Genomic DNA, 17,381 nt, shown 5'->3' with positions numbered 1-17,381 from the left:
AGAGTTGTGTGGTATTACATTGTATATTTTATGTCTTCAGGTGGTTGACGTTACTACTGAAGAACTGAAACAGCAATTTGATCAAGAAATAAAAGTAATGGCAAAGTAAGTCTTAATTTGGCAGTGTGGTATAGTGAAAAGAAAAAAAACAAGGAGTAAGGAACCTGGTTCACTCTAGAGTATGCCCTGAACTAGTGATGTTTGCACATATGTGAAATTAAAATAAAGTGTTTAGATTATAGAAACTAAAAGTACTTTTGGCTCCACCATTCTTTAATTACAAGTACTCATATGCCTGAAGATTAAATAGCAGTCATTATTTTAAATCATGACCAAGTTACATGGAATTTCACTATCATATCTTTCATTATCATCTTTTCTGCTTCCAGAATTCATGATTAATAGACCCTTATATATAAAGTAGCACATATAAAGGAACTAGAGTCATGTTATATGCAAGGATGCTTAGAAGGCATTGACCGTGTGTGCTGGAAAATTGTTGGACATCCCCTCAGGAAGAGTAGGAGGGACAAAGGAGGGAATGTATTCTAATAATTACAGTGAGTAGTAATGATTAATATTTAAGTTTGTCCAACATGCCAGACTGTGCTGTGTACTTTATCTGCATTGTCTATCTAACCTTCAGACCTGTTACAACTGCCCTTTTTGTTTGTTAATTGAGATGTAGAAACATCAAATAGCTTGTCCAAGATCACATAGACAGTGCTACAGATGGGATTGAAATTCAGATGTTTGATTGCAGAGCCTGAATTTTTTATCTGAATCCTAATGAGATTTATCAAATTATACCCATTGAACCCACTGCTGTAAATCACCAATCATAGTTACTCAATCTCAAGAAGAGTAGATTAGAATTGATTTCTGCAGAGTAAAAATAATGCCCACTGACAAAAGATCAAACCCTTTTTTTGGTTCAGGATTTGTTTTCTCCACTCCTACCCCTACTCTCCTGTCCTAAAAGTAACTTGTTCACAGTAAATAATCAGGAAAATATTTTTAAAATATACAAACCCACATGCATGCAGGGCTTAATACCTAGGTAATGGATTCATAGGTGCAGTAAATCACCATGGCATGTGTTTACCTATGTAACAAACCTGCACGTTCTGCACATGTATCTTGAAACTTATAATACAAACCATCTCTCAAATATATCACTCAGAGATAACCGCTGCTAATATTTTTATATACTTGCTTCATGATGTGTATGTAGTATTTTCCCATGTCATTAAAAATAATTTGAAAACATTTTAAATTATTGTACAACATTCTAGCATATGTGAGGATCATGTTTTATTTAACTATTACTAGGTTTGTTTTTAATATTCAGTATTAAAAATAAAGTTTCTTTAAAGCTGTTTGCACATAAATCTTTAAATGCAGTTATACTTCTTTCATCATCTAAGGTAAAGTCCTAGAAAAAGAATTACTAGGTAGGAATGCAGGAACTTTTTAAAGACTTTCTAAATATACATTCAAATGGCTTCTGAGATAAGTTATAGTAATTTGTATTTCTACAGGCAGTGTATTACAATTTCAAACTTTACTGGTTCCTTACTTTCATTTAATATTACTACTATTTTTTAATAAGTGCTAATCTCTGGACCTTACTAGCAGAATGATCTTGCCCAAATTTCTTAACTTTCTGTTCATTAATTTTCTCATCTATAAAATGGGATAATAGTATTTACTTCATTAAGTTACTGTGAGGATTAAGCAAAGCAGGTAAATCGCTTGCCATAGTGCCTCGTATATAGTATTAACTCATCAAATGTTAACTTCTTATGTTTAAAATGTGTCAATTTGGGCTGGGCACAGTGGCTCATGCCTATAATAATCCCAGCGCTTTGGGAGGCTGTGAGCAGATCACCTGAGGTCAGGAGTTCAAGACCAGCCTGACCAACATGATGAAACCCTGTCTCTACTAAGAATACAAAAATTAGCCTGTAATCCTAGCTACCTGGGAGGCTGAGGCAAGAGAATTGCTTGAACCTGAGAGGTGGAGGTTGCAGTGAGCCGAGATTGCACCATTGCACTCCAGCCTGGGCAATGAGCAAAATTCTATCTTGTGCCAATTTGGTGGAAAATGAGACACTTACTGCTTTAATTTGCACTTCTTAAAATATTTATGAGGATAGAAGTCATAGTTGATATACTGAACTGCTAGAATTGTGGATCATTTTGAATGAACAAAATGAATAAGCACTTAATAAAACACGTGCTAGATGTTTTTAGGCTGTCATGTTTATATTTGCTCATTTAACTGTCTTAACATTCATATCACATAATAGGTACTATTTTCTGCGTTTAGCAGATAAAGGAGCTGAAGCTCAGTAAGGCTGTTAACTTGCCATAGGTCACATATCCAGGAGTGGGCAGAGCTAGACTTTAAATTTAGGACATATAACTCTGAGCCCTGTTTTCTATATTCTGTACCACAGATATTTGCCATTTTATTATATTGTAGATCTCTTTAGTTTTATTACTCTCCAGTTTATAAAGACACTCATATTCGGTTATAAATAATCCAGTATGATTAAAGATCCAAAACGTGTAAATTAGATGTGATTCAAGATCATGTCTGTAAATCAGTGCTTTGAGTGTGTTAGAAAATTCTTGAAAGTATTAGCATAAAAGTTTCAACAGACTTCTTGAAATCTTACTTGTGCCATCATTGAAAATTGGGCTAAAGAAAGTAAGCATCAGCCTAGTCCTTGACCAAACTTATCGGAAGTTCCAGTGATCCAAATTACTTAACTTTTACTGTAAAATAGGAAGAGGTTTGGCCAGGTGTGGTGGCTCACGCCTGTAATTCCAGTACTTTGGGAGGCCGAGGTGGAAGGATCACTTGAGGCCAACAATTTAAGACCAGCCTGGGAAACAGTGTGAGGCTTCATCTTTACAAAAAATCTAAAAAATTAACTGAGTGTAGTCTGCACCAGTAGTTCAAGATACTTGGGAGGCTGAGGCAGGAGGATCACTTGAGTCCAGATGGTCAAGACCTCAGGGAACTATGACTGCACTGTACTTCAGCCTGGGCAACAGAGTTAGACCCTGTCTCAAAAAAAAAAAGGAGAGATTTTACTTCTATTGTTGATTAATATTGGCTGAAAAAAGAATATTTGCAGAAAATTATAGTTACTATAAGCATATATCAACATAAACATGTTAGAAATGATATATAACATACTACTTTCTTGCTCCTTTTTTTCTGTTAAAACTTTGAATAACTTCCAACCTACAATTGAATATATAAATATTTATTATAATTTTGGATGAAAAATTATTTGTCACAGGTGTCAACATGAAAACTTAGTAGAACTGCTTGGTTTCTCAAGTGATGGAGATGACCTCTGCTTAGTATATGTTTACATGCCTAATGGTTCATTGCTAGACAGACTATCTTGCTTGGTAAGATATTTGTTCATCACATTGTTTGGCTTTTTGTTTGTATGCCGGAATATTAATATTCATTTTGTTACTGGATTATTTAAAACAAATTAACTTTCATATTTCTTCTGCTCTATGAAAATTATATAGTTGATATGTGAACAACTGGATTGCCAGTCTATTAGGCGGTAATCTAAAATGTACAATTCAGTCAAGACTATGCTAGGGAGATGCTTTTATATGTTTTTATCTTCAAATAAGAAATGTAAGCACCCATTTGAGCTTATTTAGAGATTCTTTTTAATAATTTAAAATTGTAGTCCTAAATTATTAGTGCTATAACATCATATTTAGTTGTTGCCTAGAAAAATATTGTGTGTTATATATTCTTTGTAGATTTTTTATTATTCTTTCTTGTTTATAATTTGGTTTATTTCTTTATAAGGATGGTACTCCACCACTTTCTTGGCACATGAGATGCAAGATTGCTCAGGATGCAGCTAATGGCATCAATTTTCTACATGAAAATCATCATATTCATAGAGATATTAAAAGGTAAATGCTACTGTTTAAAGCTTTTGGAAAACCATCTTTAAAGAATAATTTGCTGTCACTCTATTCACTGTTTACATGCATATCTTAACCTAGTGCTTCTGGACATTTTCCCCATCACTCCATGGAAGCTCTTCTCACTAAGGACATCTGTAATTTCCTTTATTCCAAGCCCAGTGACCTACTTCCAGTACTCATCCTACTTTACCTTTTTTGTTTGTTTTAACAGTAGTTTATTCTGTTCTTCTTGACACTTTTGCCTTATGGAAATTGTTTTCTTAGTTTCTGGATCACCATTCTTTTCTGAATTACCTTCATCCTCCATGAGTACTTTTCAGTTCTCTTTCTTCTTCTGTATTTATCTAGCTAAATATTTACCTACTATAAGTAACATATTAATATATAGAACTCAACATCAATCAATCACATAATAATAGAATGTAAATGTGTACAGTACACACATATGTATATATAGTATAGTATATAGGATTAATATAAAGAATGTTTTCCAAGAAAGTGATATTTAAACAGAGATTCAAAAATTGGGCAGGAAATAAGTAGGCACAATTTGAGGGTAGCTGTAGAATAGAAGATGGGGAGAAGAACATTTTAGGCAGAAAGAACTGCATTTGTAAGACCAGTGGTGAGAGAGAATATGTGAACATGATGAGTTACAAGAAATGAATATGCTCTGGGAGCCAAGATAGGAGGCATTTGAGGCCAGGAGTTGCAGACCTGGCTATGTTGCCTGGACGACATAGTGAGACCTCATCTCTACAAAAAAAAAAAAATCAGTCAAATGTGGTAGTGCATGGCTATAGTTCCAGATGCTGGGGAAGCTGAGGAGGGAGGATGCTTGAGCCCAGCAGTTCAGGTGAAGTGAGCTATGATCATACCACTGCTCTCCAGCCTGGGCAATAAAGCAAGATTCTGTCTCAAAAAAAAAAGAAAAAGAAAAAAAATGAAGTAAATGCATTATGACTGAGATGCAGAAAGTTATGGAGTGGTGGATTGGAAGATAAAATTACAGAGGTGTAGGAAGCTAAGTCCTATAGGACTTAATGGACCAAGGTAAGGCTTTTAGTTTTATCACAAGTGTAATGAGATACCATTGAAAATTTTAAGTAGGAATGTGGCATCATATTTAAGTTTTGCAAAGACAACTTTGACTAGTGTAGAGAACAGTTTGTAAGAAGCGGCAGTTAGTGGGCTATCCTAGGTAGCAGTTCATATGAAGAGAGGTGAGCAGATTAGAAAAATTAAAATGACAGAACTTTTTGATATCTTGGTTGTTCTGGGGGTCAGGAAGAGGGAAGTTCAGGAATGACTCCTGGAATAATGGCATCAAGACTTGCATTCTGGAATGATTATGGCATGATTCTCTTATATAGAAAGGACTGAAAGGAGACCTGGTTAGACTGGGGTTAGAGAGGTGATTCGAAAACGTGAATTATTCTTTGTACCTGTGTTTGAGGTTGTTTTAAGATATAGAAGTAGACACGTTAGGCAGTGTGATATACAGATTTGGAGCTGAAAGTCTGAGCTGAAGGTATAAATGTATATATTACTTGCATACAGGTGGTAATTGAAGTGACTGTATTCACTTAAGGGGAGATACAGATTAAGAAAAGGTCACAAGATTAAGTCCTGAGGAACCCTAAGACTTAATGGCCAAATGAAAGAGATAATCACAAAAAGGAATCTAAGGAAGTACACATACAGAGAAAGGTAAGATGAAAACCTGGAGAGTGTGGAGTCCGTGAAAATGAGGAAAGAAAGTGTTTCCCAAGAGGGAGTAGTCAAAAAGGGTCAAGTGCTTAAGTCATTGGATTAGCATCATCATGGTCATTGGTGACTTTATGGAAACCCGTTTCCATATAGTAATTGGCTTAGAAATCACATTGTAGTTGAAAGAGTGAGAGCTAGAGAACTGAGATATGAACATAGACAAGTCTTTTTTAAGACATTTTACTGATGAAGGGGACAACTAGAAATAGATACGTCATTCAGGAAACTTTTTTTAACAGTAGCAGAGACTAAACTATGCTTATAGGAAGGATGCAGATTAAGAGGGAGAGGATATAATGGGTGAGAGAAATGAGATAGTGTGTTCAGTAGGATTCCTGAGAATGTAGGAAGCAGCCCAAGCAGAGGAACTGACCTTAGATGAGAAAAGCAACACCATCTCTTGTCCTCAATGTATTGGTACTTTCTCATGTTCTTACATCATGGTCTCTTTTCTCCCTGTATGTTCTTGTTTTTTTTTTTTTTGGTTTTTTTTTTTTGAGATGGAGTTTCACTCTTGTTGGAGTGCAGAGGTGTAGTCTTGGCTCACTGCAACCTTCACCTCCCAGGTTCAAGAGATTCTCGTGCCTCAGCCTCCAAGTAGCAGGGATTACAGGCATGCACCACCACACCTGGCTCATTTTATATTTTTCATAGAGACGGAGTTTCTCCATGTTGGTCAGACTGGTCTCGAACTCCCAACCTCTGGTGATCACCTGCTTTGGCCTCCCAGAATGCTGGGATTACAGGAGTGAACCACCATGCCTGGCCTCTCCCTGTATGTTCTTACTGAGTGATGTTATATTGATTTTAACTGCTATTTATATGTGAGTGTCTCTCAAATCTGTATCACTAGCTTTCAATCCTGGATTTTTTGGTATCCCCATACCCAAAACACTTCATCTGGGTATCCCACAGTAGCCTCTAAATCAGCATATCAGAAATCAAACTCATCAGCTCTTCCCAACCTAAAGTCTTCTGCATTTCCTTTCTGATCAAATTCTCTCTCTCAAGCTAAAGACTTTCTCATTCTCTATAATGTGCTAATTACAAAATTTTGTCAAGTGAGCCTCAAAATTTTTATTTCCCATTTACCCCAGTTTTATGACCATTTAGACCCTCATTATCTCTCATTTGATTTGTTATAAACCTTTGTAGTCAACCTAAATCCAGTCTGTATTGGTTCTCATCTATTCACTACATCACTACCAGGTCATGGTCCTAAAAGTGAAGTCTAGTAACATCAGCTTCCTACTGTGAAAACTCTGGCTGGTATCCTGTTGCTCATAGGGTGAAGTTCAAATTATCTCCATGTTTCTTATATACTTGTTCCTTGAAGTTGACCATGTATACCATATGCCTTCATACTTTCATCACTTTGTATATTTGCTTGCAGTTCCTTTCTTTCCCTCATATAAACATCAACTTATAATAATCCTTCAATACTAAGCACACTTTTCACCTTCTGTTTGAAACTTTTCCTACTTTTTCCAGGCACATGGTTGTTCGCTCAGCATTTTGTACCCAATATTACCATTATGTTTTAAAAAATTATTTATGTCTGTCACAGATAAGATTTTAAGATTCCCTCACATCCAGCTGGGAGCTTAAATACTCTACCACTTAGGGAGTTTTCAATAAGATTTTATTTAATGAAAGTTTGAAAGCATATAATGAATGAGATATTTTGGCTATATTTTTTTTCTTCAAAAGATTCCTGATAGTACAGAAAAAAAATGAATAAAGAAATGCATAATTGTAATATTTTGGTTGGAAATTTGTTTTTAAATGAATTGATAAATATTAAGAAAGGAATTAATAGCCGGGCATGGTGGCTCACGCCTGTAATCCTAGCACTGTGGGAGACTGAGGCGGGCAGATCACCTGAGGTCTGGAGTTCAAGACCAGCCTGATCAACTTGGAGAAACCCCGTCTCTACTAAAAATACAAAATTAGCCAGGCGTGGTGGTGCATGCCTGTAATCCCAGCTACTTGGGAGGCTGAGGCAGAATTGCTTGAACCCAGGAGGCAGAGGTTCTGGTGAGCCGAAATCATGCCATTATATTCCAGCCTTGGCAACGAAAGCAAAACTCCATCTCAAAAAAAAAAAAGAAAGGAATTAATAAAGGCGCTTTGGAAGATTTTGTAGGAATTTACCCTACAATAAATTATTTGTGGAATAATTAAAATACTCTTACTAATGTAGACAATTTTATTTCATTTTTATTCTTCTAAATTTTTTCCTCTAGAAACATAAAAAAGAGGACAGTTGCTTCTCTTTAGCTATAATCTTAGTTCTAGCTTTTTTTCTATAAATTTCAGGGTTGTATGATGCTACATACTATAAAATGTTATAATCTGTAAATATGTATGTACATATACATGTATGCTTATACATACGTACATACATGCATGCATCTAGCTAAGGAACTGTTTGACTTTTTGGGGTAGGGAAACATTTTTTTCTTCAAACTTTACTTTTTTTTCAGTGCAAATATCTTACTAGATCAAGCCTTTACTGCCAAAATATCTGACTTTGGCCTTGCACGGGCTTCTGAGAAGTTTGCCCAGACGGTCATGACGAGCAGAATTGTGGGAACAACAGCTTATATGGCACCTGAAGCTTTGCGAGGAGAAATAACACCCAAATCTGACATTTATAGCTTTGGTGTGGTAAGTTCCATACACATAATTAGTAAAAAAATAATCATTCTGCTATAATTGTGAAAGTGAAATAGAATATTATTTAATACACCCATCTTGTTTAGCTCTCTTATGTAACAGTATGTTTTCGCATTAACCTCTACTTAGGCCAGAAAGTTTATGAAAACTTCTTCCAATGTGTAAAACTTTTGAGTTATTTTTGAAATGACTATAAGAAATTATTTTCTTGCCAATTGTATTTATGAATTAGCATGGCACCTAATGCATTAAATGAATCATGTCATATAGTATATACCGTAGTCTCACATTTTTTGTCATTTACTAATCTACCTGTCTGTTCCCAATAACTTTTAAGATAGAGTAAGAGATAGGTGTGGGTGGTTGGAGATGCCAGGGGCTTTTCTTCCTTTTATTTTCTCATATGTGTTTCATATATGGAAACTTAACTTCATAGCACTGTGAAAATAAGGCATAGGGCTATAGAATATGCCTAATGTTTAGAAAATAATATCCTTCTGAGAGCCAGAAAGTTATTCTTGTGAAGAATCCCCAAGAGGCAGGAAAAGGATTATATGTTGAATGGGGCTGACTCTTTAATAAGTTGCCAAAAGAAAAGTGCTGCTTATGGTCATGATGGGGTCCAAGATGTCCCTGAAGGAAGGATGGTGAGAAATGCCCAAAGCTCATGTTCTTTCCACTTAAATATCTAAAAGATGTTGCTTTGTATGGAATGATTCATCAAATTTTATAAGCAAGATTCATATTCCTTCTAGTTTACATTTATCTTTGTCTTGAGTGTTATATATCTAATTTATTAGTATCATCTATAGTATATATATTTTTTAGAGAGACAAGATTTCACTCTGTAACCCAGGGTGAAGTGCAGTGGTGCCATTACAACTCACTGCACCCTCAATCTCCCAGGTTCAAGTGATCCTCTCACTTCAGCCTCCCAAGTAGCTGGGACTATAGGTGTGTGCCACCACAGCTAGCTAATGTTTTTTTTAAAATTTTTTTGTAGAGACAGGGTCTCCCTGTTGCCCAGGCTGGTCTTAAACTCCGAAGCTCAAGTGATCCTCCCACATCTGTCTCCCAAAGTGCTCGGATTACAGGCATTAGCACCATGCCCACCCTGTCTTGCATATTAACAGATTTTTTTTGTCTTCATAGGTTTTACTAGAAATAATAACTGGACTTCCAGCTGTGGATGAACACCGTGAACCTCAGTTATTGGTAATTGAAATATTGGTTTTCCTCAGTCCTTTTTTCTCTGCATTTGTAGTCACAATTTATATGTATAAATTTGACATCCAGAAATAACATCTTCTGTTGGCAGTCTTTCCATTGGCTATTACACTGTAGCATATGAATAGAGCATTAAATATTTGTCATTCTCAGCTCTGCCATGAAGTATTTGTGAAACCTAGAAAAGTCACTTTTATATTCTTTGTTCTGATTTCTTTGTGGGTAAAACTAAATGATTTCTGAGGTCCTCTTTAGCTTATGTTTATTTTGTTACTTTCAGGGTGGTTACTATTAATAACAGTGTTTTCAGCATTTTCAGAAGGGAAAAAAAATGACTTCCATTCAAATGTCTATCAGAGTAAAATTGCTAATAAAAGTTCTCTACTTACTTCTATCATGGAGTATTTTATTTACAAAGTTACAGTAAAGAACATATCTAATTTTCTATTGTTAGGAAAAATTCAATTCATGTTTTTCCTCTGCTCTCACATCACCACAACAATCATCACAGAAAATTTCTGTGACCAGATGTGAATGGGGAGGGTTTCTCCCCACCAACAAGCAGGCAATCTACTTTGCAGCGGAAGTGAGCTGGGTGCCCTCCAATTTAATTCTAACACTATGTTCCTGGAGATAGCATCAGAGTCAGATCCCACAGGTTAAGGGATCAGTCCCGAGGACTGCCATCCACCAGACACCAGTCACAAGTTTAGGTGCCCAGAACTTCTGACCAACTGCCTTCAAGTTGGAGTTTCTGTGACCTGCTTTTTGGGAATGGAGGGCTCAAGACTGAACCCACATTGATTCTAACTTGCAGCATATACTTTGCCTAAATTTGCCATCATTTTTGCCTAAGACTTTTTCCTTGAAAATATATAAAAGACTCAAAACAGGCCGGGCTCTGTGGCTCACGCCTGTAATCCCAGCACTTTGGGAGGCCGAAGCGGGTGGATCATGAGGTCAAGAGATCGGGACCATCCTGGTCAACATGGTGAAACCCCATCTCTACTAAAAATACAAAAAATTAACTGGGCATGGTGGCACGTGCCTATAATTGCAGCTACTCGGGAGGCTGAGGCAGGAGAATTGCTTGAACCCAGGAGGCGGAGGTTGTGGTGAGCCGAGATTGCGCCATTTCACTCCAGCCTGGGTAACAAGAGCGAAACTCCGTCTCAAAAAAAAAAAAAAAGCCTCAAAACTTTGGGTTGAGTAAGAATGAAATGCAGAAAAACATAGACTCTCAGTCACAAGTTTTGCATTTCAACATATAATAGTGAAAATCATAAATCTTTGGAGAAGGTTGTATTCTTTCACCTATTCTGAAGGTTTGACTGTGATGTGACTCTAAAGTAGTAAGATTTTCATGCAAGCATAGTTAAAAGAAAGTGATCCTTTGAAGAACCCAATGGCAATAGATTCTGCCATTGCCAAACATTTTCAGAGTTTTTGGAGAGTTGACATCCTACCTCTCATGAATAGTTTTTTTTTCAACTGTATTAGTTTCCTAGGACTTTTGTAAAAATAGACCAAAAACTGTGTGACTTAAAATAACAGAAATTTATATGCTCATATATCTGGAGGTCAGAGTCTGAAATCAGGGTATTGGCAAGACCATGCTTTCTCTGGAGGCTCCAGAGAGAATCTTTTCTTGCTCATTGGATATAGGGCTTACTTTCAGGATTATCCATAATCCGAAATGATCTCATCTCAGGATATTCGATTACATCTGAAAAGGTCCTTCTTTTCCTGATACGAGCATATTCACAGTTTCCAGGAATTATGACATAGACATGTTTTGGGGGGCCATGACTCACTCAGCTCTACCACCTTATTTCTACACTTCTCTCTATATTAATTTTTTATCATATTCTGCTCCCCATTTTTCCCCTCCCTTTTTCTCTTTGATTCAGAAATCTGAATACCCATAGAGAAGTTTGTTGGGTACAGGGAGGAGGAGTCTGGGTCTAGAAGTTGAAATTGCACCATTTGAAGCAAATCAAGAAGCAGACCACCCTGTGCTGCCCACCTAGTAAATGCTGCTGCTAATGAGAACATATAAGCAATTAGTTCATAACATAAATATAAAAATTGAAGGGCAAATGGGAGATACTTGCACCCATTTGCTTTTCAGTTTTTATTTATTTTATGAACTAATATATATAATTCTTATTTTTATATATTATATATTTATACATATTTTTATATATATGTTTATGTTATGAACTAATATATATAAATACATATATTTATATATTTAGACACACGCACACACACAGAGTCAAGTGTTGCCTAATGACAGGAATACATTCTGAGAAATGTGTTGTTAGGCAGTTTCATTGTGTGAACCTCATATAGTGTGCTTACACCAACCTAGATGGTATGACCTACTACACACCTGGGCTATATGATATTGCTGTTAGGCTACAAACATATGCTGTAAAGCATGATGTCCTGAATTCTGTAAGCAATTGTAACATAATGGTAAATATTTGTATATGTAAACATAAAAGAGGTACCATAAAAATATGGTATTTTAATCTTATAGGACCACCATCTATATATGTGGTCTGTCGTTAACCAAAATGTTAGTTTGTGGTAGACAGCTGTATTATTTATGTAGGATTTGTCCTGTATGTCTTCAGTTCTTTTTTTTTTTTTTTTAAATTGAGACAGAGTCTCACTCTATCACCCAGGCTGGAGTGCACTGGCGCAATCTTGGCTCACTGCAACCTCCACCTCCCAGGTTCAAGCGATTCTCCTGCCTCAGCCTCGTGAGTAGCTGAGATTACAGGCACACCACCATGCCTGGCTAATTTTTTGTATTTTTAGTAGAAACAGGGTTTTGTCATGTTGCCCAGGCTGGTCTTCAATTATTAATAAAGTTTTAAGATAAGATAGTAAAATGAGAGTGCATGTTACTACAAAGTAAATTAATTTAAATAATTAAACTGTATTTTCAATTTATTTCACTTTGATTTGAAGCTCTTAAAGTTTTAACACTCATTTTAAAGCTAGATATTAAAGAAGAAATTGAAGATGAAGAAAAGACAGTTGAAGATTATATTGATGAAAAGATGACTGATGCTGATTCCACTTCAGTTGAAGCTATGTACTCTGTTGCTAGTCAATGTCTTCATGAAAAGAAAAATAAGAGACCAGACATTAAGAAGGTATGAATTTTTTACACTTATTTAAAAAGTGAAAGGGGTGGGGTTCATCATATTTTCTTAAGTGCACAATTTCAAAGCAGCTGTGTAATATGGTTCTTTTGGTTTTTTTTCTCTCTTTTTTTTTTTAAAGGTTCAACAGCTGCTGCAAGAGATGACAGCTTCTTAAAACTTCATGGGACTAGACCCTTGACTTTTTATATACACCTGTCTCAACCATTTTTTCAACTAATTTTGTTCCTAAATATTCTTCTTTATCTTTAACAAGGCAGCCTAGTGCAAGACAGGAGTCATTAAAGCATAGGTTGAACATCCAACATACAAAAATAGGGCCATCACATCAACACTTAGCCCTACTCATTAGTATCACCCTCAGTTCTTAGAGTAATCCCTGCAACATCTCCTTCAAGCATCACCAAACTCAGTTTGAAAATTACAGGGCTAGCAAAAAGAGCCTTGCCTGTATGTAGGGTCGAAACACTCTCATTTGAAGCCCAACTGACTGCACTACTAATTTCCTGTAAAGCTTTGGACACACACTTAGCTGCTATGAGCCACTAATAACACTGGGCTAATATCTGCTGTGCTTCTCTGACAGGTAGTCATGAAAATCAAATGATGTGGAATATATACAAGTACTTTGTAAATTGTAAAATGATATAAAATTTAAAGTTTATAGATCCAGTTATAAAATCCTGTTACTCATTTTTATAGATTGTGTTTACAGCAATCATTTACCACAAGCCAAATATCCCTTGATGATACTGCCATAATGATATGTCCATTATTAGATTATTTTGCATGACAGAGTTGAAGAAATTTTGCAGATGCAGTTAGACTTCCTAAACAACTCCCTTTGAGACTATTGAAAGGGCCTGACCTAATCAGGTGAACCCTTACAAGAACGATTCTCCCTGTAAGCCTTGAAGAAGTAAGTACCATGTTGTGAGAGGGGTACATTGGCTAAAACCTAAAGGTAGCCTCTAGGAGATGAGAGCTACCTTCCAGTTGTGAGCAAGCAGGAAAAAAACATGGGACCTCACTTGCAACCACAAGGAATTGAGTTCTTCCAACAATCTTTGAGTGAGCTTAGAAGAGTTCTCTGAACCTCAGATGATACCACAGCCTAGGCTGATGCCTAGATTTCAGCTTTGTGTGATCCCAGTATGAGAACCTATCTATGCTGTGCTGGACTTCTAATATATAAAACCGTGAGATAATGGGTCACATTGGCCAGATGTGGTGGCTCACACCTGTAAATCCCAGCACTTTCGGAGGCTGAGGCGGCCAGGTCACTTGATATCAGGAGTTCAAGACCAGCCTAGCCAAAATGGTGAAACCCTGTCTCTACTAAAAATACAAAAATTAGTTGGATGTGGTGGTGCATGCCTATAGTCCCAGCTACTTGGGTGGCTGAGGCAGGAGAACTGCTGGAACCAGAGAGGCAGAGATTGCAGTGAGCTGAGATTGTGCCACTGCATTCCAGCCTGGGTAACACAGCAAGATTCTGTCTCAAATAAGTAAGTTGCATTAAGACTTTAAACTTGTAGTAATTTATTATGCAGTAATAGAAAACAAATACAGATACTCTCCCATGATGTTTTTCCCATGAAGATTTCCCATCATATTTACAGGTTCTGTGCACATTTGATGGGTATGCGGAAATTATACAGAGCATATGCAGTGGGGGACTTATAGTGCACATACTGAAATATGGGGTTGGACTATCTTCAACCACAGAGTCCCCAGCAGGGCACTGCCTAGTGGAGCTATGGGAAGGGTGCTGCTACCCTTCAGACCTAAGAATGGTAGAGCCACCAGCAGCTTGCACACTGAGCCTAGAAAAGCCACAGGCACTCAACTTCAACCATGAAGGAAGCCACACACCCTGCAAAGCCACAGGAATGGAGCTGCCCAAGGCCTTGAGGGCCCACCCCTTGTACCAGTGTGCCCATGATGTGGGACATGGAATCAAGGAATATGTTGGGGCTTTAAAGTTTATTGTCTTCCCTACTAGGTTTCAGACTTGGGTGGAGCCTGTTATCCCTTTCTTTAGCCAATTTCTCCCTTTTGGGACAAGAATGTTTTACTCAATAACTGCACCACCAACTATATCTTGCAAGTAAATAACTTATATTTTGTTGGAATGGCTCATAGTTAGAAGGAACTTACCTTGAGTCTCAAATCAGACTGGACTTTTGAGTGATGCTAGAATGAGTTAAGATTTTGAGGGACTATTGGGAAGGGATGATTATATTGTGCAATGTGGGAAAGACATGAGATTTAGGGGGCTGAGGGTAGAATGATATTGTTTGGATATTTGTCTCCCTCAAATCTCATGTTTAAATGTGATCCCCAGTGTTGGAGGTGGGGCTTGATGGGAAATGTTTGGGCTATGGGGGCGGATCCCTCATGAATGGCTTAGAGCCATTGGTGATGGGTGAGTTCTCAGTTCATGTGAAATCTGGTGGCTGAAAAGAGTCTGGACCTCCCCTTTCTTTCTTTTGATACTGCTGCTTCCATATGATACGCTCCCGCTTTGCCTTCTGTCATGATTGTAAGCTTCCCAGGGCCTTCATCAGAAGCCAGGCAGATACTGATGCCATGCTAGTACAGCTGCAGAACCATAAGCCAAAACAAACCTTCTTTCTTTATAAATTACCTAGCATCAGGTATTCCTTTATAGTGATGCAAAAGGGGCTAACAATATATAAATTTTTAATTTTTAAGTTATATATTGTACTGTTTTTATTAAACATTTATGAGTACTGTTCAAAGTGCATAATTTGTTTAACCCTTTTAACAATCATATGAATTTGGTAATAATATTCACATTTTACAGATGAGGAAATCACCTAAGATTATGTAGCTAATAAGTTGCATGCAGAAATCAGCATCTGGCATCAGTTGCAATCTTTACCATTAACACTATGCCTGTACATCATATTAATCATAATCATTTTCTCTGTCATGTGTTGAGAGTTATTGTGCCAAACATTGTGCTGTTTTATAAGCATGATCTGATTTGATAAATCCATAATGTAGGTTCTATTCTTTTACTTCTTGAGGAAATTGAGACACCCCAAAGATTTATTGTATTTGGACTGCAGTTCTCCATTCTTCCATATATTTGATGCCTTTTGCAATATGGCTTTGTAATTTTTCCCATCAAGAGATAAAATCTATTTCCTCAACCATTAAATCTGGGCCGGCCTTGTAACTTGCTTACAGCAAAAGTGATGGTCAGTTCCAAGCCCAGCCCTCAAAAGCCCTTGTGCACTACCTCTCTCATTTGGAACCCTGCCACCGACATGAGAACAAGCCAACGTGAACATGCTGCTGATGACAGACCATGCAAAACAGAGACAAGGCATCTCAGATGAGGTCATCCTTAATCAGCCGCCTGCCACCTGATCACAGACATACATGAGACATGAGAGATCAACCAACTATAGATTTGTGAGGAAGGATAGTTTTTTTTTTTTTTTTTTTGAGGTCATAGTGTGCTGTGATCATGTCTGTGAATAGCTACTGCATTTCAGCCTGGGCAACACAGCAAGACCCCAACTCTAATTAACTAAAATAAAATAAAACCATATATTTAAAAAAAATTGATTAAACAGAAATATAAGCTTCATACACCACAGAAATACTAACATATAAATAAGTTCTGAATGATATAGCCTATGATGCCCACGTGCAAATTAATTTTTTTTTTAATTTTTCATTGCATTTTAGGTTTTGGGGTACATGAGCAGAACATGCAAGACAGTTGTGTAGGTACACACATGGCAGTGTGTTTTGCTTCCTTTCTCCCCTTCACCCACATTTGGCATTTCTCCCCAGGCTATCCCTCCCCAACTCCCCCTCCCACTGGCCCTCCCCTTTTCCCCCCGATAGACCCCTGTGTTTAGTACTCCCCTCCCTGTGTCCATGTGGTCTCATTTTTCATCACCCGCCTATGAGTGAGAATATGCAGTGTTTTATTTTCTGTTCTTGTGTCAGTTTGCTGAGAATGATGTTCTCCAGATTTCATCCATGTCCCTACAAACGACACAAACTCATCATTTCTGATTGCTGCATAATATTCCATGGTGTATATGTGCCACATTTTTCCAATCCAGTCTATCATCAATGGGCATTTGGGTTGATTCCAGGTCTTTGCTATTGTAAACAGTGCTGCAATGAACATTCGTGTGCATGTGTCCTTATAGTAGAATGATTTATAGTCCTTTGGATATATACCCAGTAATGGGATTGCTGGGTCAAATGGAATTTCTATTTCTAAGGCCTTGAGGAATCGCCACACTGTCTTCCACAATGGTTGAACTAATTTACACTCCCACCAAAGTAATTTACAGAATCAACACTATCCCCATCAAGCTACCATTGACTTTCTTCACAGAACTGGAAAAAACCACCATGAACTTCATAAGGAACCAAAAGAGAGCCCGCATAGCCAAGTCAATTCTAAGCAAAAAGAACACAGCAGGGGGCATCACACTACCGGATTTCAAACTATACTACAAAGCTACAGTAATCAAAACAGCATGGTAC

At 37.1% G+C, this 17,381-nt stretch overlaps 1 protein-coding gene across 8 annotated transcripts in view; it reads left to right on the top strand.

The window, feature by feature from the left end:
- The window catches only part of IRAK4 (interleukin 1 receptor associated kinase 4), a 30,935-nt gene extending 14,909 nt beyond the window's left edge, over positions 1-16,026 (top strand). For 4 of the 8 annotated variants that reach the window (XM_078338866.1, XM_002752355.7, XM_078338867.1 and 1 more), the window contains 7 exons: positions 41-105; positions 3,318-3,432; positions 3,857-3,966; positions 8,238-8,421; positions 9,583-9,645; positions 12,669-12,827; positions 12,958-16,026. In XM_078338866.1, the coding sequence (XP_078194992.1) occupies positions 41-105; positions 3,318-3,432; positions 3,857-3,966; positions 8,238-8,421; positions 9,583-9,645; positions 12,669-12,827; positions 12,958-12,993 (732 nt within the window). In that variant the 3' untranslated portion in view covers positions 12,994-16,026. Of the gene's footprint in view, positions 1-40; positions 106-3,317; positions 3,433-3,856; positions 3,967-8,237; positions 8,422-9,582; positions 9,646-12,326; positions 12,429-12,668; positions 12,828-12,957 lie in introns of all 8 variants that reach the window. The other 4 variants (XM_054238154.2, XM_054238155.2, XR_013522699.1 and 1 more) reach the window with 3 other exon arrangements.
- The last annotated feature ends 1,355 nt before the right edge of the window (positions 16,027-17,381 follow it).

This window comes from Callithrix jacchus, chromosome 9 (assembly GCF_049354715.1).
Source record: "Callithrix jacchus isolate 240 chromosome 9, calJac240_pri, whole genome shotgun sequence".
NCBI lineage: Eukaryota > Metazoa > Chordata > Mammalia > Primates > Cebidae > Callithrix > Callithrix jacchus.
Note: the sequence above shows the minus strand (reverse complement) of the source record. Positions and strands in the feature narration are given on the sequence as shown.